Raw genomic sequence first — 23,807 nt, 5'->3', positions numbered from 1 at the left:
ACACTACAGTCCAGTTGGTTGTGTTTGGAGGGAACAGAAGACAGGAGACCACACACGATTAAATAAAACATCTAAGAATATATTTTTTTATAGATAGTTATTTGTTTTTTTATAAAGTTATCATGGGACAATGTGTCTTAGGTACAGTGGATAGCAGTATGCACCTCATATGCAACGGGTAGAACCCGCCAATTAAGTACAAAAAGAAGAAGAGTAACACCCCAGTCCAGGCGGTGGCGGTAATGCGCCTCTACATTAGTTGGTCAACTCCCAATGTACACAAAAGAAGAAGAAGAAGAATCGCGAGATTGGGGTTTAATATCCAGATTATAACTTCTATATGAAGTCTTTTTTTATTTTGACTTTTTTATTTATTTTATTCATAATAATAACAACAATATTGTTGTGTTTAAATGACAACTGTCATAACGTGGTTGTGTTACACACTCCAGACAGTAGGTGACGGCAATGCACCTTAAACGTTGGTTTGTGGTCTGCCAATAAACTGAAAAGAAGAAGAAGAATCGTGGGATTGCAATGGCTGCTCTCTTGTCTGTAAACATATGCGTTGTGTTTACGAAAGTCGCAGTTTAGATAATTTCCAGTGACAGCTATAGATCCTCCATTCTCTGGAGTACTTACCCGTGCATTAGTTGACCTCAAATCGTTAACTTGATGTGAGAGTTTCTGCATTTTAGACACAGAAACACGCGGCATATTCCCGCAGTTTGCCGCCCGGCCTTGTCGGGACAGGACCTGATAGCTCGCAGGCTTGCTGACGCTAGCAGCTCTTTGTCGGGTAAGCAATAGTTCCACTTAATCTGATCTGTTATAAATCAAGTGGACATATACTCATTGTACTTACAAATACACCAATGCAATACAGTTACTGCGTCAACGTAGTTTAGATTTACAACACGTTTCCTCCTCTGAAACGGATCAGTGTTGACTTGGTGGCTGCATGTCATTTGTAACGTTGAGGTTAAATTGGTAAACAACACAACAGTTCACGCAAAGCAAACGACAGGAGAGCTAGCCAGTATGAGTCTGGCCCTGTTTGTGACTCTAGGAACCTTTTATGAGGTAACACATGAAGAAACTAAAGTGATCTGTGTCTCGATGGGTTGTTTCTGAGTAAGTAAATATGTTAGTAGATATTTTTTGAGCTGGAGGTAAAGTTTGATAGAACAAATATCTGTTCTTATGGAAGATGAAGATTAAAGCCTGTAATGTTACTCCCACATTGTGTCAAGGGTCAGAAACTGACACAAATGTTGTTTTAGAGCTAAATTGATAGTTAGACTAATTTGACAACACATTAATTGTTTTATTATTAAACAATGGGAAACCTTTTCTTGTTACAGCCTCTGCACTGTAAGGATTTGCTGCTTGGGCTTTTTCACTGCTGGTCAGACAATACGGCGAGGTCACCTTTGACTCTAGGATCGTGTCATTGGTTAATTATTGCATCTTATAGATCATATGATTCATGATGCACACAAAGTTTAAAACAACAAATGTGTAATTTTGTCTTAACAGATGCCATGAGCAACAGTTTAGTAGCTTAACACCTTTTGCACATATCGTTGTTTCCCCACAGATAATGGATGACGATGTGTCCATGCATAGGCTGGAAGGGACTGATCCAGATTCTGAAGTCGGTGGACTGATGGTAAAAAAGAAGAGTGATGCTGCAGAGCCCCATGTTTTTCGAGCACCGACTCCTCGCACCTCGCTGCTGGGCTTGGATCTGCTGGCAGCCCAGAAAAGGAAGGAGCGTGAGAGCAAGGAACAGGCAGAGGCCGACGACAGCAATAGAAAGAAGTCAAAGGTTTCCTCCTTCAAGGACTGGGAGGAAGGTAAAAGTGACTCTGGCTCTGATGAAGAAGATGACGACGATAAGGACAAGGATGCTAAGAAGGAGAGGTAAGTGTTGGCACTTCACCCATGATGATAATACTTTAAGTGAAAGTTATAGATAATGCATAAATAGACGGGCAGCACCCATCGCTCATGTTTATTCAGATTATCATTATTTCTAATTCATTTGATATTGAAATCTTTGGATCTTTATACTCCTGGACCGCACTGTTTGGGAAGTTTTAAATCATATAGTATGACTAATGTGTAATGTTTTATTTACATTTTTCTAGCAGGAAGTATCGTGTGACTGGCTCCGAGACACCCTCAAGCCCCGGAGGGGTCAGCGAAGAGTTCCGACGCCGACACCAGCAGAGAGAGAAAGACAGGCGGGAGCATGGAGTCTACGCCTCCTCCAAAGAGGACAAGAACAGAGAAAGAGACAAGGAAAGGAGCCGAGATAAGGGAAGAGACCGAAGAGGTGACTCTAAAGATCACTCATGTTACATGTAGCTTGTATTGTTTGTTCTAATGCAAGTAGACGTCTGGTTGTAGTCCAGAATCATTTATCAAGTAAAAATTGCACACATTGGCTCGTACTAGCCTCTCAAATGGAATTTTTTCTGTATCATATTATAGTAAATTAAATACATTAAATTTGTTGTGAGAAAAGTAAGCAATTTTATTTAGGAGTAGGACAACATGTGATGACAGGTGGTTCATTATTTCACCCGTTATTAAACATTTATTTGTTATAAAGTGGATGAACAAAATTGGTAGATCATTCAATAATGAAAGCAAAATGTTGGATCTGTCAGGGCTGTTGAGATTAACTTTCTCTGTGTGTCAGATGAGCGAGAGGGCAGTCGTGGCAGCAGCAGCAGCCGGTCGGAGCGCGGTGAGAGGAGCGAGCGCTCGCAGAGAGATGGCTTCTCCGATCGCATCAGCAGAGGGACGAAGAGAGAAGAACCGCCGACGCCACAGCAACGCCCCAGAGGTAGCTTGTTTTATTCATCTGATTTTTATTCCAATGTGTTCTTTATAATTGCCCTTGTACTTAATTGGTTGACTGAACTTATTTTGTTTTCTACATAGATTCTTTCACACCCTCACGCTCCAACTGGGAGGAGGATGACAGTGGTTATTCCAGTTCACGGCATTCCCAGTGGGAATCTCCGTCCCCTGCCCTGTCTCACAAAGAGATGGATCGCTCCGAGCGAAGCCATCGCTCCGGCCGAGAGAGTGAGAGGAGAGACAGGTAGACAGCTGTCAACTATTTTACCTCACACTTTATCCCCCTTAGTTGAAATTAAAGTGATTTGTTAAATGCACTTAAAATAATTGAGACGGATACAGACAGAAACAGAAATGTCCTTTTATTCCTCGGGCATGCAATTTGTAAAAGCAATGTTTTAATTGTACTTTGGATTTTTGGCAAAATGCAAATAATAGTTTCTATCAAATGAATGTATCCCTTTTTTTCGCAAGCAGACACTTGCCTACATAAAAGTTTAGGAAAGAAAAAAACATGCTTAGATGAGATTGTCCTCATAAAGTTAAAGACCAAATGTTTGAACATGGTTGGGCTAACATTCTCCACACACCTTATTTCTCCAGCACTATGGTAATGAAAGCTACTGGTTATTTGCATTTTAAAACATTGACATTTGTATGTGATATTAACACATTTCTCAGCTTCATAATCACATTATGATGACACCCTTTCATGTACTGTCACTGAGACATGTAAGAGGCTTTTATAAATCCTCACTGTTGATTCTACTCTTCATATTTGACATGAAATGCTGATGCCACGTGATCCTCGCATAACTTCTGTCTGCTGTGTGCTTAGGTCAGTCAGAGGCCGCTACCCTGACGACACACCCCTGCCTACCCCATCATACAAGTACAACGAGTGGGCCAATGACAGAAAGCATTTGGGTTCTACACCTCGTTTATCACAAGGAAAAGGTACTATTCTAAAATCAGGCCGTTTTGTGCTTGCATGCAGGATTTAAATACTGTATGTCCCTGAACATTTCTTAATCCGTCTCTTCTTCAGGTAGGAAAGAAGATGGCGCGGGAGGATTTATGTTTGATAACGAGGATGAGAAAGACCAGTGGGAGGAGGACCAGAAGGTGAGTGGACCACAGTTGCCTCTCATTTATGCCTCATAGAAGCTGTAACGGTTTTCTGTCTCCACTTTTTGACGTCTCTTGTTGTCTCACGGTTTTGCAGCAAGCTGACAGAGATTGGTACATGATGGACGAAGGCTATGATGAGTTCCACAACCCTTTCGCTACCACCTCTGAAGAATATGTAAAGAAGAGGGAGCAGATCCTTCAGAAGCAGACTCAAAAAAGGATATCGGCCCATAAGCGACAGATCAATGAGGTACAACCACAGTGCGTCATATCGGCCTTATCGCAACTGCGTGTCTGCAAGCACAGACATCTACTCTGTGTGTGTGTGTGTGTGTGTGTGTGTGTGTGTGTGTGTGTGCGTGTGCGCTATACTTGTTTGTTGGTCTGTCTTTGTAACAGGTTCTGTTTCTTGTCTCAGGATAATGAGCGGTGGGAGACCAACCGTATGCTGACCAGTGGTGTGGTGCAGAGGTTGGAGGTGGATGAAGACTTTGAGGAGGACAATGCTGCTAAGGTTCATCTGCTGATTCACAACCTGGTTCCTCCCTTTCTGGATGGAAGAATAGTCTTTACTAAGCAGGTAAACAAGGTCTAAACAGTTCATGATCACAGGGCTCAGCAATAAGGATCGTCCGCTTGCTCGGGTCAAGTAAAATATCACGTCGGGCTAGTAAATCTAGCAGCTAATTAGCCCGATTGGGCAAGGGGTAAAAAAATGAATCAAACGCGTTGCTTTTTCTGTAGCTGTTAATGGTAGACGTAGCTAAGGAGTGAGGAGTGTCGCTTCCTTCTCATCTCTATGTAGAGAAGCACATGAGCAGTACCAAACAGGCGCACGCGAGAAAATGGCAGACTGGGAAGACAAAGTTTATGTGCTGAAGCACAAGCAAGAATTTTAAATGATCCTGGGAACAGGAGTTTAGTTTAGTGGCCTTAGAGAATGTGGCTGAAACGCCAACTCTGCATTGCACATTTAATTTACTTAAATAAAGACTGAACATGACATTTAAATGATATTTGATAACCGCTAATAAATAAAACAATCTGTATAGGGGCAAGTAAAAAACGATGAGTCACTCGGTTTATGGTTGAAGTTGAATAATGACTCTGATTTTGCTAGGACTAAACTTGGAAGAGTTTGTATCTGAATGTTTGTGTATTTCTTTTCCTGCTGCAGCCGGAGCCGGTCATCCCTGTGAAAGATGCTACCTCTGACATGGCCATCATTGCTCGCAAAGGCAGCCAGCTTGTCCGTAAACATCGTGAGCAGAAAGAACGCAAGAAGGTTAGCTGGATTAACAACTAAGAATGTTGTTGTTGTTGATGTACAGTAGATATGTTTAGAGCTAAAACCAGTGAGGACTTTAAATGAATATGTCGTTGGTTTATTCATCTGAACGGAGAAATGTGGAGAAGCGCAGATATGATCTTCATACTCTGCTGTTGATAAATGTCAAAGGGGTTTGTTGCTGTGCACCTGTCCGGTTGATAATGCCATCGCTGTCTAACTTCATCACTTTAGTAAATAATTTATTCATAATCACATCACCTGGTCAGCTGATGACATTTTAACTGCAAACCACCGTCCGTGAGGTGAAACACCAGATGCTCTGTCTTCTCTTCCGTGATGAACGTGCACAAAATCGCTGTGTGTGTGTGTGTGTGTGTGTGTGTGTGAGAAGTTACTGACTGAAGCTTAAATCTTCATATTCATATGATTTAATTGGAATAATTAATTGTTTACAGGCACAGCACAAACACTGGGAATTGGCAGGCACCAAGTTGGGAGATATCATGGGCATCAAGAAGACCGAAGAGCAAGACTCCTCTGGGGGCAAACCGGTGGGAGAGGACGGCAAAGTAGACTACAGGTGACCAGACTGTCCATGCAAAGAGCTAGATGACGTTTCACTTTGTCTTTTTGATAATTCACCGGCCTAACTAGTTGAACTGTAATGTCTGACCTGCCATATTAATGTTTTGGTGATTCCGCTCTCTCTGCATTACAGAACAGAGCAGAAATTTGCAGACCACATGAAGGAAAAGAATCAGGCCAGCAGTGAGTTTGCTAAGAAGAAGACCCTTCTGGAACAGAGACAGTACCTGCCTATCTTTGCTGTCAGACAGCAACTCCTCAACATCATAAGGTATTTTCAGAGTGGATTGCTGTCCTCAGATACATACTTTTATTCCCAATTTTCTCCTAAAAAGTGTTTTACATCAAAACTGTGATGAGATCTTCTTTGACTGTTTTTTAATGCGTTAACTGGAATCCGCAGGGACAACAGCATTGTGATTGTTGTTGGGGAAACGGGCAGTGGGAAGACTACGCAGCTGACCCAGTACCTGCATGAGGATGGCTACACCAGCTATGGCATGGTGGGTTGTACTCAGCCCCGGAGAGTGGCAGCCATGAGTGTGGCCAAGAGAGTCAGCGAGGAGATCGGCACTAACCTCGGAGAGGAGGTGAGACAGCTGCTCAAGCAGACAATCGCTACATTTAATAGTCTGTGTTTTGTTTTATTTGTGATTGTGGAACCCTTGTGAACATCAAATGTGAATAATCAGCTTTTGAGATCCTCATTATTTATTTAGTGTGTGTGTGTGTGTGTGTGTGTGTGTGTGTGTGTGTGTGTGTGTGTGTGTGTGTGTGTGTGTGTGTGTGTGTGTGTGTGTGTGTGTGTGTGTGTGGTAAAATGAAACATGAAAATAAATATACATTGACTTAAGAAAATGTGTATCGACAAGAATACAAGAAATACTATCGATGAAAAGACCAGGGAAGACAAAGGATTACAATAACAAGTATACGTGAAGATCATTACTGCACTCTTTTTAATTTCCCTCCAAATTTATGTTAGGAACCTTAAGTCTTACGTTTGTTGTCAATATCGAATAAGTAGTTTAACTAATATGGTAAAACTGTGGACTTGTTTGAATCCTGTCTGATCGCTCATGTAGTTAAGTTGCCCCGTGACTTCTGAGTAGAGACAGAAAGAGCTCCTGTGTCCTTGTACCTCAGCTATGAAGGTGAATGGTCCGTAAACTACAGTAACGTCTGTGTTGTGGGTCTGAATGCTCTCTTGAACAAACTCGATAGCAAGTCATGTGCTGTGTAACAATGCCATCTAGTGGTTATAAGGAAAATGTCTGTTGCTGCCTCGGGTTTGAACTGAGGAGCAACAAACAATATATACTGGAGCTGCCTAAAAAAAAAAAAGTGTGTTTTTTTTAAAATATAATCCCTACACGTGTCATATAATAGTATTTGCTATATGTCTTAAAATGTTGCCTGCAGGTGGGCTATGCAATCCGTTTTGAGGACTGCACATCGGAGAAGACCTTGATAAAGTACATGACAGACGGTATCCTGCTCAGGGAGTCATTGAGGGAGTCAGACCTGGACCACTACAGTGCTGTTATCATGGATGAGGCTCATGAACGCTCCCTGAATACTGACGTGCTGTTCGGCCTGCTACGTGAGGTCAGTACAACTACCCAATAAAGATAGATTTATTTTAAAGACCTCTGCTGTGTGTCTACATGATACAATACTGTGTGAGGTTGATGTTTCCTTTACTGATTTCAGTGTAACTACACAACTTAAATATTCCACTCTACTGCTTCCCATCAGGTTGTAGCTCGACGTACTGATTTGAAACTCATCGTTACCTCTGCAACTATGGACTCAGACAAGTTTGCTGCATTTTTTGGCAACGTACCCATTTTCCACATTCCAGGAAGAACATTTCCCGTGGACATCCTGTTTAGCAAGGTATGTTTCTGTTCTATGTTCATTTAGAGGCACTTTCACTTTATCCTAAATACATTAAATCATTGTCATTACATCCTTTTTAGTAACTTCAGATCATTATTATTATTATTATTATTATTATTATTATTATTATTATTATTATTATGCCATATTTCAGGAATTACTGCTGGTTTGTAATGTTTCAAAGACTGTCTTAATAAGACTCCAACTTATATTTTCTCAAAGCACAATCACATGAGATTGTAATGAAATCTATAAAATGCATTTATAAGACAAGTTTATACAACAGACATAAGCCAGGTCAAATGATGTATCACATTCAGTTATATTTTGTAATACACTGCGTTAATTGACATTAACTATCTTTTGGCGTATAAAAATACAAATACTTTTATTTTGGTGGTTGTAAGGTCACGTCAGTGGTTTTGTTTTGGACTGATTTGTTGTGGTTTGTGCTGCGTAGACTCCTCAGGAGGACTACGTGGAGGCAGCAGTGAAGCAGGCCCTGCAGATCCACCTCAGTGGGTTGATAGGAGACATCCTCATCTTTATGCCCGGGCAGGAGGATATTGAGGTGAGGGACATGGCTGCTATTATCACTCAAATGGTTGCATACAAATTTGGCATAAAGGACTGATCTAAATCTCATGTATAAATGTGCTGTAGAAGTAAAGTAGTTTTTGCCTTTAAAAAGCATGGAAGTGGCCACTGATTCACAGATTAGATTCTGTCTGTGATCCCAAATCCAAGTACGGTACATCTTTGTTCTTGCAGGTGACGTCGGATCAGATCGTGGAGCGGTTGGAGGACTTGGAGAACGCTCCTGCTCTGGCCGTGCTGCCCATCTACTCCCAGCTGCCTTCTGACCTCCAGGCCAAGATCTTCCAGAAGGTTTGTATCTAAACACTTTACATCTATGAGTCATTGTTATTAACACAAGTGAGAAATCAAAGCTGACTGCCTTTTAATTTATCCTCTGCTAGGCTCCAGATGGTGTGAGGAAATGCATTGTTGCTACAAACATCGCTGAGACCTCCCTCACTGTGGACGGAATCATGTTTGTCGTGGATGCAGGATACTGCAAACTTAAGGTGTGTGTGTGTGTATACACTGCTGCACAAAGGTCCTTTCCCTATGCGCAAGTTTAAACCAATCTGACATAATTGTTATATTACTAACTCATTTCTTCTGTCAACAGGTTTTCAATCCTCGCATTGGAATGGATGCTCTACAGGTTTATCCCATCAGCCAGGCTAATGCCAACCAGCGTTCTGGCAGAGCAGGGCGTACAGGACCTGGACAGTGTTACAGGTAATGGCCCTTGTCTTCTCTCTGCATGAGCATGTGTTCACAAACGCATGCTCACAGCCACAATCAATGTTGAGCTGGATCCGATGCATGTTGAAAGTGCCATATTCAGATTCCTGCAATGCTGCTCCTAAACGTAGCTTTTAGCGGGCAATAAGGGGTCTCCTGATTCTACAACAGGGAGCCTATTTTATATTTTGTCATTGGTTTTACATTCTCCTGAGGGCAGAAACGTACATTATTTCCCAGGTATCCTAGTTCACATTCAGAAATAAACCACCTGAATATGATATTTCTGTTCCTTTCCTGTTTCCCTGAGAGTGTAGCATCTTTTTTAGCATAACTGTTAAAGTGTGTTCCTCCTTCAGTTGTTTGATATCTGTGCTGTCCTCGGATGATTTGCTCAGGGCTCTGGATGTGTGACATGACCATGCTTTCAAGACAGTCAGAGGCAGGAAGAGGGCCAGAACTCTAATCTCCAAAGGATTTCATGCAGTTTAACTCTGTTTATGGCGGGGAAATGTGCCACAAAAGACCTCGCCAGAGGTTTCACTTGACCTCTCCCCGCTTTGCCATATTCACTTAAGTAAAGATTGAGTGACGGCGACACGCACAGGGCGATACATTATGCATTGCTAATGAGCTTGCATGCTTATGAAACCCCACATATTTCTGGATTAATCCTGCCCACCTGCTCTTACACACACAAGCTCACATAAATCTATGAAGAATCGGTTTTGGAGGAGCTTTACCCTTAGTGCAGTTAAGGTGTGTGTGTGTGTGCGGATGTGTGTATGTGTTGGAGAGCAGATAGTGAGTCACGGTGGTTCGCTCCGCTTGCGTGGAGAATTCCCCACTCAAAGACCCTTTTAGCTGCGACTGCAGGCACTCGCTCACAAGCTCAAAACCTCCATATACATTCAAATCATTCTGTAATTATAAGCGCATACCTCGGCTGTAATTGTTGCGAGAGCTTTGTTAAGTCGGGTCCTTTACTTTAACTCAGGCTCTGGATAGCCCCCTTAATAAATTGTAGCTTCCTGAATTTTCCTCTGCAGCTGAATTACATCTGGTGCTTACTGCTTATTTAGAATCCCACAGACATGTCTGCACATATTAGAGAACATAACAATTTCATTCCCAATAGTTTCGTTCTCTGTCCCAGAAATAATAAATGTCCAATTCATGCGTCTGTCTCTGTCCACGTCTGTCTTGGTTCAGGCTCTACACTCAGAGTGCCTATAAGAATGAGATGCTGACGACCACCATCCCAGAGATCCAGAGGACCAACCTGGCCAACGTAGTCCTGCTGTTGAAGTCTCTAGGTGTTCAGGATTTGCTCCTCTTCCACTTCATGGATCCCCCACCTGAAGACAACATGCTCAACTCCATGTACCAGCTGTGGATCTTGGGAGCTCTGGACAACACAGGTGTGTAGTGAACAGGAGTTGGAATAACAAAAAGCATCATGATATAATGTTGATAATATTCTTTTTTTAAATTATTATTAGTTATGTATTTATGACTCTTTTAATATGCTGAGTATTGTAACATGCTTTCATTTATTACCGTTGTGAAAGTGTATATTTAAACTCGGGCTGTAACAGTTATAGTGGAAACTTATAGTGATCACAGTTACAGTAATCAACCGCTCATATGGATGAAAAGGCTTTGAACAGAATCATTCCTTTGATTATTCATTTATAGTAATCAAGTAGTTACAGAGTTCACTTTGGGTGTTTTCATACATGACGACATATGAATAAAATATAGTAATTCTTTATATTTTTTGGTAACTTTACTACTATGATACTTTTCCTCGCGCTAACCCTTCTGCTTCTGGCTGGCTACCTGAGGCTGGTGCTCTAAGCACATTGAAATCATGACGGGGAAAAGAAAGTCATTCTATCTTAATGGCCGCTTATGACAGCCAACGAGATGCAGCAGCAAAACTTGTTGTTCCTCAAGCTACTTAGTGTAGTCTACTCAAACAACGAGATACAGCCATGGCTGCTAGTAATGGAGACAGAGACTCGATGTGCGCGGGTAAAACACTTGTGGTTGAAGCCGTCCTCAAGTGGATTGATAATGCCGGACCACTTAATTCCCCGTTGAGTGGACCCGTGGTGAAGGAAATTCAGTAAATAGCAAAGCTTTCTGTTTCATTTCTTTATATTCATGTAATACATGTGCAAATGTCAATAAGAGGATGTTCTGCATGGGGAATAAATAAAAAGAGGAAAAAAAGGTTATTTTAATCATCCACTTATGTTCATCACCCTTCATTTTTTTTTCTCGTTTGGTCTGTAAAATATCAGTTTTTATCAGTTTCCAAAGCTCAATGTGCTGTCTTCAAAGAAGTTCACTTTACTGTCAAATATTCACATTTGAGAAGCTGGACCCTCAAAGGTTTTGAAAAAAGATTCTACATTTTTAGATTTTTATTTGTGTATTAACTAATTGAGTAAATTAGTTATTGCAGAGCTAATTGGAACATATTTAAAGAAAAAAGATGAATACTATGTATAAATAACATCATGCAAAGTATCCTAATTATATGTTGTATCAGTTTTCTTGTCCCTGCCTCTAGCCGTAGGCCCACCTAGACTAGTCCTGTATACAGAGGGGCCAAAGGACATCAATAATCCTCCTGTTGAGATGAAGAGCATGCTGTGACAGAGAATGTTGGGTATTTCGGGGTCGTATTTCCCCCTCAGCGTTGCTTTGAGCTCCTACATAGGGAAGCTGACGCCACAAACAGTGGCAGGAGACTATGCTGCAGTGACGATGCAGACACAGCAAACAGGCCTTGAGGAAGTAGTTGTGAAGTTTAGCCGGTGGAGTAATTGCCTAGTAACTGATCCTGTGTTTGATTTGACTGGTCGGGTCTCATTTCTGTCTCATCCTTAGCCAGATTCCAGGGGATTTAGGGATTTGGGGATGAGGAGGGACTTTTGATGATTCCCTGTATGGTGTGTTAACAGCAGATTATCTCTGATTAAGGCTTACCTGCCCCAAACTGGCTGCTCTGCTTCTCTGCTTTTCCTCCTCATAAGCTTCTTAGACTCTGTCGTCTAATCATTTAAATCAGAACTGGCAAAGTTTTTGATCTCACTTTCTTTCTTTTTTTCTCAACTGTCAGCAGTTCATCCTCACTCACAGTGATAGACAAATAAGTGTCAGTCACATTATGCTGGCTTCTCCCTCACGCCAGCAGGCTTTTGATGGAAAAGGAGCTTATCACTCGTCTTATGTTGTTCCTCCTTAGTTCTTCACATTGCATGCACTTTTATAATCTTCACGACTAACCTCGTAATTGTGTTTTATTCTGTCCTCTCAGGTGCTTTGACACCGACGGGGCGTCTGATGGTGGAGTTTCCCCTCGACCCCGCCCTCTCCAAGATGCTGATTGTGTCCTGCGACATGGCCTGCAGTGCTGACATCCTTATCATCGTCTCCATGCTGTCTGTGCCGGCCATCTTCTACAGACCTAAGGTACATCTCATTTGATACAGTTGCTGTATAATTGAAACGCATACTGTTTAGTACAGGGGTCACTACTAGGCGGACCGCGTCCGGACCCAGATGCCGTTGTATCCGGACCTGGACCTACAACTGATAGATAATTAAGAATTATTACATTTGACAGAGTGCTTCTATTTTTACCGGCGCAGCTTTTCTAACCTTTACGGCACTCGTTCAGCAGTCCAGGAAGCACACCGACCAATTACATCTGTTGTAAATCATTTCACGTGATGCTACTCAGCCAATCAAATAGTCTGTGTGTTCTCGAGCGACATATACACACAGGGGGGAGAGACATTCACCTCCCAACAATGTTAACGGAGAGAGGATTAGGGCCGAAACAAGTGGTTTCCATAACCACAGATAAAGTCCCTGCACACAAATTTCTTTAAGATGAGAAAAATATAATATTGTGTTTTTTTTCGGGTGACATCTCTTCACACCTGAATGAACTAAATTTAACAGTTAATCTATGTTGTGTTCACAGCTTGTTTTTAGCTGCATGGCCAAAAGATAGTTTGATTTAACAATATACACTTTTAAATGCATAAATGAAGTTATTGCAAAAAGAAACGTATGTAAAACTTGATTTATGTGTCTCTGCAGGGCCGTGAGGAGGAGAGTGACCAGGTGAGGGAGAAGTTCTCAGTCCCCGAGAGCGACCACCTCACCTACCTTAACGTCTACATGCAGTGGAAGAACAACAATTACTCCAGCATCTGGTGCAACGACCACTTCATCCACACCAAGGCCATGCGCAAGGTCAGACTCCCACTGCCTCACCTGTTCTCTCTAGCAACACCCTGTATGTGTATGCTATACAGTATGTATAGCATAGGATTCAAGTCCTTTGAGGCCTATTTACTTTCCTGCTGAATTATTTTTAAATGTAGTAGTTAGTCTGATGGAAATGTTCCACTAAAACATTTGGTTGCGAGCCAACAGATCGGACGTGTTTTCTATGAGGTTCCACTTCCAATACATATTGTTTTTGTGCAGGTGCGTGAGGTGCGCTCCCAGTTAAAGGACATCATGGTGCAGCAGAGGATGAACCTGATTTCCTGCGGGTCAGACTGGGACATCATCAGAAAGTGCATCTGTGCTGCATACTTCCACCAGGCTGCCAAGCTCAAGGTATGTCCCGCCTTGTGGCAGCTGGTTGTGGCAGATTTATAGCAACATAATTACAGAGTGGTGAAATATCCCTTCTGGCCTCACATTAATACAGCGCTAAAATCTGAAAGGGAATTTGAAATCATGACTGTATAATCATGGTTTTTCATCTGGCTATCCAGCTAACCCACGCAATTGTAGAAGTGTTGGATATACTTCAAAGTTATTTTCTTGCTGTCTAAGCCAGGTGGAGAAGCAAATTAGCTTATATGACCTGTTTTGCAGGCACGAACACACACACACACACACACACACACACATTTAGACCAACACACACAGTTAAACTGCAGCACACCACACACAGGGTCCCATTTTCCTATCCAGAAATTCTGAGTTGCACATTAAATTAGTTATTTATGCCTGTGTTTGCTCCCAGGGCATTGGTGAATATGTGAACGTGAGGACAGGCATGCCATGTCACCTCCATCCCACCAGCTCCCTGTTTGGTATGGGCTACACCCCCGACTACATCATCTACCACGAGCTCGTCATGACCACCAAGGTAAAAAGTCTGCCTGCTGCAGAGCCCGGCAAAGCATTAAAACAATTCATTATATATGTGTTGTTCATGTGTAACTTGCCGCTTTTGTGTTGTAGGAGTACATGCAGTGTGTGACTTCAGTGGATGGAGAGTGGCTAGCAGAACTCGGACCAATGTTTTACAGCGTCAAACAGGCAGGAAAAAGCAGACAGGTAAGACGATGCCGGTACCTGCTTAATGCACATTAGTTTCATTCACAGCACAGCCAAAAGTATGTCGACAGAAATGTCCTCGTATGTCCGTTTACTTTTGGTCTGGGGGTGAATTCATAATTGTTTGGCCAGTGGTTCCCAACCTTTCTGACTTGTAATCTCTTTGAATTAAGAAATGACTACTTGTGACCTCTTGTCCCTGGTCTGGTGGCTGTTGCGTGTTCAGTTTAAAGTGTAATCCTGTATACCTCTCCCGTCTCATCTGTTTGTGTTGCTTTTCTAGGAGAACCGTCGCCGGGCCAAGGAGGAGCTCACCAACATGGAGGAGGAGATGTCCATGGCCGAGGAGCAGCTGCGAGCGCGTCGAGACGAGCAGGAGAAGAAGACCACCACAGGCATTGTTAAGTAAGTCGGCCACCATTTCTCCTCCTCATACCACATTGGTCCTCATCTAACAATAGTTCCCCGTGGCCCTCATTTTCCATACACAGTCAAGATAGAAACATTTAATTTACCTACCTCGCTGCCAATCCATATCTTCACCCCTCCCTCCCTCTCCTCCTCTCCCACTCTCTCTACGCCACCTCTCTCACTCTTCATGATGAGCTTTTCTCACCTCTGGTCCCTGCAGACGAGACAAAAAGAAATAATATTGACTCCTGGCTGACCCCCATTACTGTAGCAATTTAAATTGTGCCATAGCAGAGCAGAGAAAGAAGGGGAACGTTCAATTTCAAATTAGACCGAAAAATTAATTTCACACCCATCCGTATGCTTTACAGAGAGAAATAAGGTTATAAAGACACATTTAAGAAATAACTTTTATTGTTAATTAATCAGCTGGTTTATCTGAGTTTGCGTGACCACGTCTGTAACAGATCTGTTGAATATAATCACACTGGAGGTATAGGATTAAGAATTAGATTCAGGCAGAGGAAGCTGGATGTGTGATAATGAATGTTGTGTGCTCTCTCCTGGGCTCTTGGCTGCCTTTGTCCTCCGGCAGGCCTCACAGATGTCTCCTCTATGAGTTCAGTGTGACCGAGATGAAATGTTTCTCTGGCTGCGTATCACCTGTCTCCCTGCTCACCAGCACAGATCAGTGGTGTGAATTAGTAAATGACCCACTTGGTTGTTTTGTGTTTAAAAGTGGAGGTGTGAGAGAGTGTTTTTACATCAGCGGTAAGTGCTAGAAGTGCTTGTTTATTTCCTTATGAACCACTTAAAGGACAATACAACAAGTTTCAGCTTCCTAAGTACAATCATGTATACTTAAGGCTGGGTATCAAACTCAATACTGTTGTCGAAAGCTCTCAAGTGGATGAGTAGTGAACTGCCAAACTTTCTTTGGTTCCAGTTGTGAAGATTTTCTACTTCGCCTTTATCATACATTACTGTAATTTGAATATCTTTGTGTTTTGGACAGGAGAAAACAAGACATTTTAAAAGTTAACTTCTGTATTTTTCTACCTGGGTCCTATTTATTGTGTCCTATTTATCTGCAGACAGCAGCCTCTCACAGGCTGCATTCTAATCATATTGAGTCAATTTACGTCCACGAAAAGTGCTTGTTTTTGCCACTGACTCTGGTTCTGATTGTTGCTAGAAGTGTCTGACAACTTTATGGAAAGACACTGACTCAAGAAGTCTTGCTCTAAAATTTCACGAGTTGAGGGAAGAGCCGCCCAGGCTGTTTATTTCTTTAGTACAGAAAGCGTAGCTCGGTGTTATCTAAAAGATTTTCAATGTCGTGGCTGAATATTTAGATAATTTCCACCATGTGGATGAGGTCCTTGATTTCGATGGCCGCCCGTTTTTATTTGAGCCAGAGTACACGAATGGAGAGCGAACATGTTGCTGTGGGTGTTGTGACCCTACGAGGCCCCCGGAGGAAGAATGATGTAAAGAGTGGCACCTCTTGCTACCCGATGTTCAGATTTCACAGCGAGACCTCTCTTTAAGCGGGACTTCGACACGATACCAAACTGATCCGATCAAGGGTAAAGTAAGAAATAACGTTTCTTGTCTCTGTAGATTCTTTTCCTTAAAGTTGACAGACACTTATAATCACAATCTGAGCCAGTCAGTGGCAAAAACGAGCTCTTTTAGTGAACGTAATCCACAATTACCCTTGCAGCTTGTTTCGCAGCTGCCGGTTACAGCTCAATTATAAAAAATTCACTTAGATACCAGCGCGGGGAACATGGGTCCAGGTTGAAAAATACTGAAGTTACCGTTTAAGTCATCACTTCGGGGTTTAGGAAAGTGTGATTACTCGAATAATCAAGAAAACGTATTGCAGCCTTACTGTCGCTCACTGAAAGTTGGCATTGAAGGCTCGGTCAGCTTTGTAGTATTCTTTACTCATTCTCTGTTTAGACAGTTGATTGTGAAGTTTGACCTGAAAATGTTTTCTAGAAAGACATGTTTTATTCCTCTTTTATTATTGAAACTTCACATTTTTACAGACCAATCACCAGACCTCGCTTGCATTGTGTAATTCATAGAGTGCATCAAATGTTGGGTCTTAAGGTACAGATGGATTTGCAAGTTTTGAGAATTGGAGATTTTCCTGTTCTACAGAAATGAATGAATACTAGTGTATACCTAGATTTGTAGCACAACAACAACAACATTGTGAAACACAGCGGCATGATTTGCTGTATTGTTTAATGTAATGTCAAATACACAGAATTTGTAGGGAATGCTCTAAAACAGGGGTGTCAAACTCATTGTCGCTCTGGGGCCACATCAGCATCATGGTTGCCCCCAAAGGGCCGGTTGTCGGCGGGGGGGGGGGGGGGTGCTCCTTCGTCTTCGGTGGGGGAGTGGTGCTGCTCCTTCTTCGTCGGCGGGGAGGGGGGCTGCTGCTGCTGCTGCTGCTGCTGCTGCCACATACGCTGGTCGAGGTGTGCGCGGCGCGTGCGGATCGGGGAGGAGCTCCGCCGTGCGCGATGCAACGGATATTTGTAAATTGTCCGACTTTTACATTTTTTTTTTTGGCTGGCGGATTCGCGGGCCACATAAAATGACGTGGCGGGCCGGATCCGGCCCGCGGGCCGTATGTTTGACACCCCTGCTCTAAAACAAGCAAAACCAATTTAAGAACCTGCGGGGGAAATTCTGTTTAAATTCAAGAAACACTCCATGTGTGCATTGTCCACCTTCTTGTATGTACAGTATACTATCTGCATTTGTGTGCGTTGTTGATAGGAAACTACTGGCAGCTTGTGTATTGAGGGAACCGCAATTTTTCTTCTTCTGAAGACCGTGAGAATGGGACACAGTGACAGAAGGGGGTTATGGCCTGATGGTTGTAATTGCTGCAGGTGTGTGTGTGTGTGTGTTTGAGAGAGAGGAAGAGCGAGAGAGATGAGGGAAGTGTGGGCAGTGTCAGGGTGTCGCACTGCTGTAATTAAAGATGATAGATTGTGCTGTCAGAGGCGTCAGGCGCTCTACGTCCCAACACTCTTCAGCTTGCCTTTTCAATCTCCTGCAGGCCGGCTCCTTTCATGCTCACATTCAGGCCAGTCTTCCCTCACCTTCAGTCTTTTTCAACCACAACTGCTGGCCTAATGTAAGGGATGTTTAGCCTAGACTGAACAGAGCAAAGAAAATGAGGCTTAACACAGACTTTTTTTTTTTCTGATTCAGGGCTCCGAAAATCTGCACACCAGGGAGAAAAGAAGAGGCCCCCATGACGCCCAGACGCACCCCTGCCCGCTTTGGACTGTAGAACACCCCCTTGGAGGTTAAAGCCCATCAACCTACCATGTTGGCTCCCCTAGACTCATTATCATCCTGACCTGGACCACGCCAGCACAAGCAAACAGTGTAATTCCAACTGCCATTTGTCCCTCCCAGCATGGCCAGAATCAACTGCAGTTCATGTACAGACCACTAGAGTGAGGACTTGTATAAGGCACAAGACTCAAAGATGAGCCAGGTCCATCAGAAATGCCTCCCTCCACCTTTACCAGGCGATGGCTGTTACCATGATGCATTTTAAAGGATTGTTTTTTTGTATGTTTAGTATTTATATGTTGTCATTACTGAAGTGTTTTTACAGATGTCTCTATAGAGTAATGTTTTTACCTGAGCTAGAAACATTACATTTTTCTTTTGCATTTCTTTAATCCTGAGTGTATTATCGGAGGGGAACTGGTAAATAGTGATCTAATTTCAATGTTTCTTGTCTCTGTGCCCATGCATTTACTAGTTCTTGTATTGTCATGGCTTGAACAGCGTGTGTGCTGCCATGAAGTGCTCCTCTACAGACTGAAGCGCTATTCAAACTGTACTTGTGGCACGAGGGGCTTCAGACTCTAGAGGTGTATTGTAATGACCCCCAATACACACACACACAACACACTCATGCAGGCTTAGGCAATTGACCTTTTTCTACTTTCTGTTAACCTTGTTCCACCAATGTAATGTACCACAGCTTTGCTTCATACAAAACATCACGCTGGATTAAACATAACTGTTTTATTTTCATGGTCCTTGTGTTCAAAATAGCACACTGTTTCCTTTGTGTTTTTTCCCAAGGAAATGTTTGCAAATGTGTCTTTTAAATGGGTGAATCCTGTGTGTTGATGCCCTCTCCTGCCCTCTCAGCTGATCAGAATATCGTGCAGCTTCAGATAGACTGGTCTATCTGTAACAAAACAGTTTAGTGAAGGCCATGTTTGGATAGTGACAGTGGATCTGTTTTCTTTTTTACATAGATCTGAGACAGCAGAAGGACTGCTAATGGATTTTTTTCTCGATCACAACATCGTTTGTAAATGAAACAAATAAATGTTAGTTTTTGTTTTTTTATCCAAGGTGATTTCATTTGATATTGTAGTCACTAATGTCACATTATGTGTCTGCACTGCAAGTGCTTAACATATTTATGTAATTTTGATGCACATTTTTAAGTAAGTTTTGCAGAGGCAATGGTTTATTGCTCAATAAGGGAAAATTATGCATATTAGTTTAGGCTATAATTTCTCAATATGTGGGCATTGGTCTTCCTATAAAACGAAACAGTGGTGAATGGTTCATTTAGAAGTTCTCAGCTGTGCACATACAATATGTCTACATTTCAATCATTTTCTACATTAGAGATTTATACGGCACTGAAAATGAAACCACTAGAGGTTCAACAAAAGATTATTATTATCTGCCTATGTCCTGGATTCATATTTTTTCCCATAACATTTCAGAAACTAGTGAAATGTCAACTGTAATTTGGATGTTTTTAATTTGGGGATGCTAATGAATATTTTTAGTATTGATTCATCTTCTGTCAATCATTAAATAGCCCAAGGTAACATCTTAAACTGGCTTGTTTTGGTAGATAAACAGCCCCATCCCAGCTCTTTGCGCTGAAGAAGCTTAAACCACAAAACATTTTGGCTAAACGACTGAAACGATTATAAAAGTCGTGGCAGATGAATTAGTGTTGATTTACTAATTTAGCTCTACTTGAAATTGCTATTTTTGTTCAACCAATATCCGAAGATATTATGTATGCTATTGTATGACAAAGAAAAGCAGCAAATCATGACATTATAGAAGCTGGAACCAGGTAATTGACTTTTTTCTTGACTGAAACAATGAATTGGTTATTAAAATATAAAAATAGTAATAGTTAACTTTTCTGTCAATCAGCAACAAAACTTGCACATCCACATAAGAACAGACGAAGCCATTGAACACTTGGTTGGGAAACAGACTGTCGTGCATTAGATCAACTTATTCTTACAACTAGCTTGAGGTCAGTGAGGTCATGGGCCTTCGTAGCATATATGGAGTATATATATGGAGCAATTCAAACGCAGCAAAGTCCCGTGAGCAACATAACCGGAATGGTCTTAATGAAATTCCCAGAATTGGTGTTTTCATTGTCAGCTCCCATTTGCGAGCCGAGGCGAGGGAAACTGATCAGAGAGAAACAAAAAGCCCGGGTCTGTCCCTCCCTCACTCAGACACTCGCACCCACAGATGTCACACATCTACAAGAGTGATCCCTGGGCTTTGAATCCCCTCCGCTGTAAAGACGTTGATGTGCTTTAGATGAAGAGCCAGGCTATATGTGGGTGGATCTTGTGTTTGGCTTTATTGAAGCTGTATGTAAATCTCCAGGTCACAAGACTTGAACAAAAGCTTGGATGGTGTTCCAGTGTCTTCATCGCGGTAAGGTTGACATTTCTTGATGTCTCTTTGCTGAAGCCGCTCTTACTAGCTGGCATTTGGAGGGAAAAGACAAAAAAGGAGCTGGCCTGCCTATGATTTCTTCAAATGTAGTGTGCAACAACTCGCAGTGTTTTTCTCCTTTCTTGTTGGTCAATGATAGTCCGTCTCACTGTAACCCTCATGCAAATAAGCATGATGATGAGCGTTCCCTCGACTCCCTCAATTCTCCAAGTCATCTTGATTGAGTGTGGCAGGCGTAGGAGGGAATGGATATAACGGACTCCACCAACTTTAATGAGACAAATCTCAGCTATGGGCTGACATTTTGAAATAGTCCTTGTGAATGACAGTGTCAGCAGTCACCTTTACCAAAGCTTTCCAGGGATTGTCCCTATAATGATGGAGAGAATTAAAATGGCCTCCAAGGCGGTGGAGATGGGAGCCACGGGATTAGGGTGCAAAGCCACGCCTCTTAAATTAGCACTTCAACCACACCCCAAATAAAGTACAGCTCTCCTGCGACGACTACATTTCATCACCCTGAGATTTGATGGAGGGATTAGGGGGAATGTTCGCTGTTGACCACTGTGAGATTTGTTGAGATGAGCTGTCCCTCACATTAACTGCCCCGCCCTTGCCTTCCTCTGATTGTTCCCCCTTGTTGTGCGTCTGGTGGCAGACAGGGACAAGCTCTGCTGTCATTACAAACTTAATAAGAGCAGAAGTGAGATTGATGAGAAAAACAGAGGCATCAACTGCTCTTTTAATTAACTCTTGTCCCATAATGGTGCTCGGACGGAGGCACTGAGCAAAGAATGAGACATTTTCTTTCTCTTTCCATCCCTTTCTGTTTTGTTGCCTCGCTCACCCCCGATAATGAACAGCCTTGTGGGACCCAATTACATCCAAGGCTGCATTAGGAGCACAGCAGGCCCAGTGGAAACTTCAGCTGAGTTTCCCCTCATCCCCCCTTCCCCCCCTCCACTCCCTGTTACCCTGCTGGAGATGGCCTTCACTTGATTGAATTTTGAATGTTACACCCCCACACACACACCCGTCTTCTGTAGTCCCTTACCTTCACCAGTTCTGAACCCACATGTGGTTTATGATGGAAGCAGGAGGCAGTCCTTCACTTGATAACAGCTTTTGTTGATAGAGTGGCTTTGGATACAATGTGTAATGCGTGGCGTGAATTGGTGCACTAAAGCCTGTTTGTGTGTTGTGTCCCTACAACATACTGCATATTCTTGTGAGGAATTGTGAAAAGAGATTAGAATCATTTAGTTGTGGTCTTTTAAAACTGAATAAACACTGATGGGAAAGGTTTTAACAATCTATTCACATTAGTATTGTAGATTATGCTGAGTCATTAAACAATCATTGTTTTTTTTTTTTTATCAAAAGCAAACTCAATCATTAGCATTTTTACCTTTTTATTACATTTCTATCTGCTGTGGAAATGTCAGTGTATCAAGGACACAAAAACATGTGCCACCATTTTAAATCACATTTAATGCAAATAATAAGTCACAACCAACACAATTTACTCCAAGGTTTAAGTAGCAGTCATCAAAAATGTCTGTATGTCACGCTAATCCATCCCAGATAATTTACTCGTGACCTAGCGGACAATGCCACACCATTAGCGTAGCTAAAAATCCCCCCGAATGTCAACTCTACAGGCATATCAGGCATCTTGGAAAACAAATGATTATCTTATATTGGTCATCATTTGTTGTGTTTACATTCTTGAGTATTCACAGTTCACTAGAGCCTGGAAGGATATGTGATGGCTGAATGTCTTTTAGATAGGGACCGCCTCTAAATGCAATGCTTGGGGACATCCAACGCATTAATAACAATTATTGGTGTTCTTTAGTTTCCTCAGACACCTTAAGTGTGGCGTATTGACTGCTATACTGGAAAGAATGTTGCCTATTGATCCGGCCAAGGCAGAAACCGATGGTGTCTTCTTCCTGTGAGGCTTGAATTAATCCTTACATGCTGCCACTGAGTAAATAACGTACCTGCTATGACCTACCGTGAGCACACGGTATATCCTCACTGACGCCTTCTGAAAAGTCAAACCAAACAAGAGATATGCACAACCAAATGCATGGAATGATAGGATGCTGCAAGAAAAAGTCAAACAACGATAGTATATAGCACTAACTGCTCTAACATTTATCATTTACTACAACGCCTGCGAGAGAAGAATGAATACTTTAAATATTATTTCTTTAAATCGATAATAGGTTTTTTTAAACATAAACTGCCGTTTTCATGAACTTTGTTTTTGGTCTGCATGAAGTCAAATGGAATTTTACCAAACAAAACAGCCACAGTTTACTTCTGTTAGTAATGCAAGACATGTGTTGCAGCATGCAGTAATGTTTTTACTGGTCCATTGTCTTATCCCTAACCAACACTTTGTGTATACTGTACTACCATGCTTGGTCTACCTCCCTGTGGACTGTACGGTTACTAACAGCTCATCCACTATTGCTTAGGGGTCTTATTTTGTTCTAGAAGAAAGACTTTATACTGTCAAACTCAGACATCCCATGTGATTGAAGGCCGATGGGCATGGAACTCTCAGAGCTGCCCTCAAAGCTGCAACAATGCCTGCTTTCACACAGCCAACCAGTGGGTGGAGTGGAAGAACAAAGGCGGACTTGTTAGGGTTTAGATGCCTTTATTTTTTTTTTATTTGACTGCAATTTCTAGTCTATCTGCCCATGTTCATTAAGATTTGGCTACACTGGCTTGTGGGGTCTGTGGCTCTAGGAATAGTTACTGTATGTGACCAAAAACACATCAAGCGCTTTACTTTTCTTTTGTTGAAATCAGAAACTTTAGTCATAAAAAATAGATCGAAATTCATTTGAACTCATCTTGTATTCAACTTACATGTGCTAAAAACTAAGCACAAAGCTCTGATGTGATTGACGGCATATGAACAGAAAGATATCTGGGTACAAAATGTAATTTAATTATTATGAAAGCAGTTTTCACCTACATAGATAAGGTCTCTAATTATGTATGATGCAGAAACCTTTTCAATTACAACTAGTTCAAGTTTAGTTTTTTAACCTTTATTGTACACAATCTGACAGTATAATTACAGCCACATCTGGCCATCAAA

At 42.0% G+C, this 23,807-nt stretch overlaps 1 protein-coding gene across 1 annotated transcript; it reads left to right on the top strand.

Moving 5' to 3' along the window:
• Positions 1 to 546: 546 nt before the first annotated feature.
• dhx38 (DEAH (Asp-Glu-Ala-His) box polypeptide 38) lies at positions 547 to 19,175 on the top strand. Its single transcript, XM_079163639.1, has 27 exons — positions 547 to 799; positions 1,601 to 1,926; positions 2,154 to 2,341; positions 2,711 to 2,857; positions 2,956 to 3,118; positions 3,713 to 3,831; positions 3,923 to 3,999; positions 4,100 to 4,255; positions 4,424 to 4,585; positions 5,183 to 5,290; positions 5,752 to 5,876; positions 6,015 to 6,152; positions 6,285 to 6,471; positions 7,304 to 7,489; positions 7,640 to 7,780; positions 8,244 to 8,354; positions 8,555 to 8,671; positions 8,764 to 8,871; positions 8,979 to 9,091; positions 10,310 to 10,518; positions 12,429 to 12,583; positions 13,220 to 13,375; positions 13,613 to 13,747; positions 14,163 to 14,288; positions 14,384 to 14,479; positions 14,763 to 14,884; positions 18,134 to 19,175. Exons 2-27 carry the CDS (start codon positions 1,604 to 1,606, stop codon positions 18,213 to 18,215), a joined length of 3,750 nt encoding a protein of 1,249 aa, XP_079019765.1. The 5' UTR covers positions 547 to 799; positions 1,601 to 1,603; the 3' UTR covers positions 18,216 to 19,175.
• The last annotated feature ends 4,632 nt before the right edge of the window (positions 19,176 to 23,807 follow it).

This window comes from Pholis gunnellus (genome assembly GCF_910591455.1).
Source record: "Pholis gunnellus genome assembly, chromosome: 1".
Taxonomy (NCBI): domain Eukaryota; kingdom Metazoa; phylum Chordata; class Actinopteri; order Perciformes; family Pholidae; genus Pholis; species Pholis gunnellus.
This window is presented reverse-complemented; position numbering and strand designations above follow the sequence as displayed.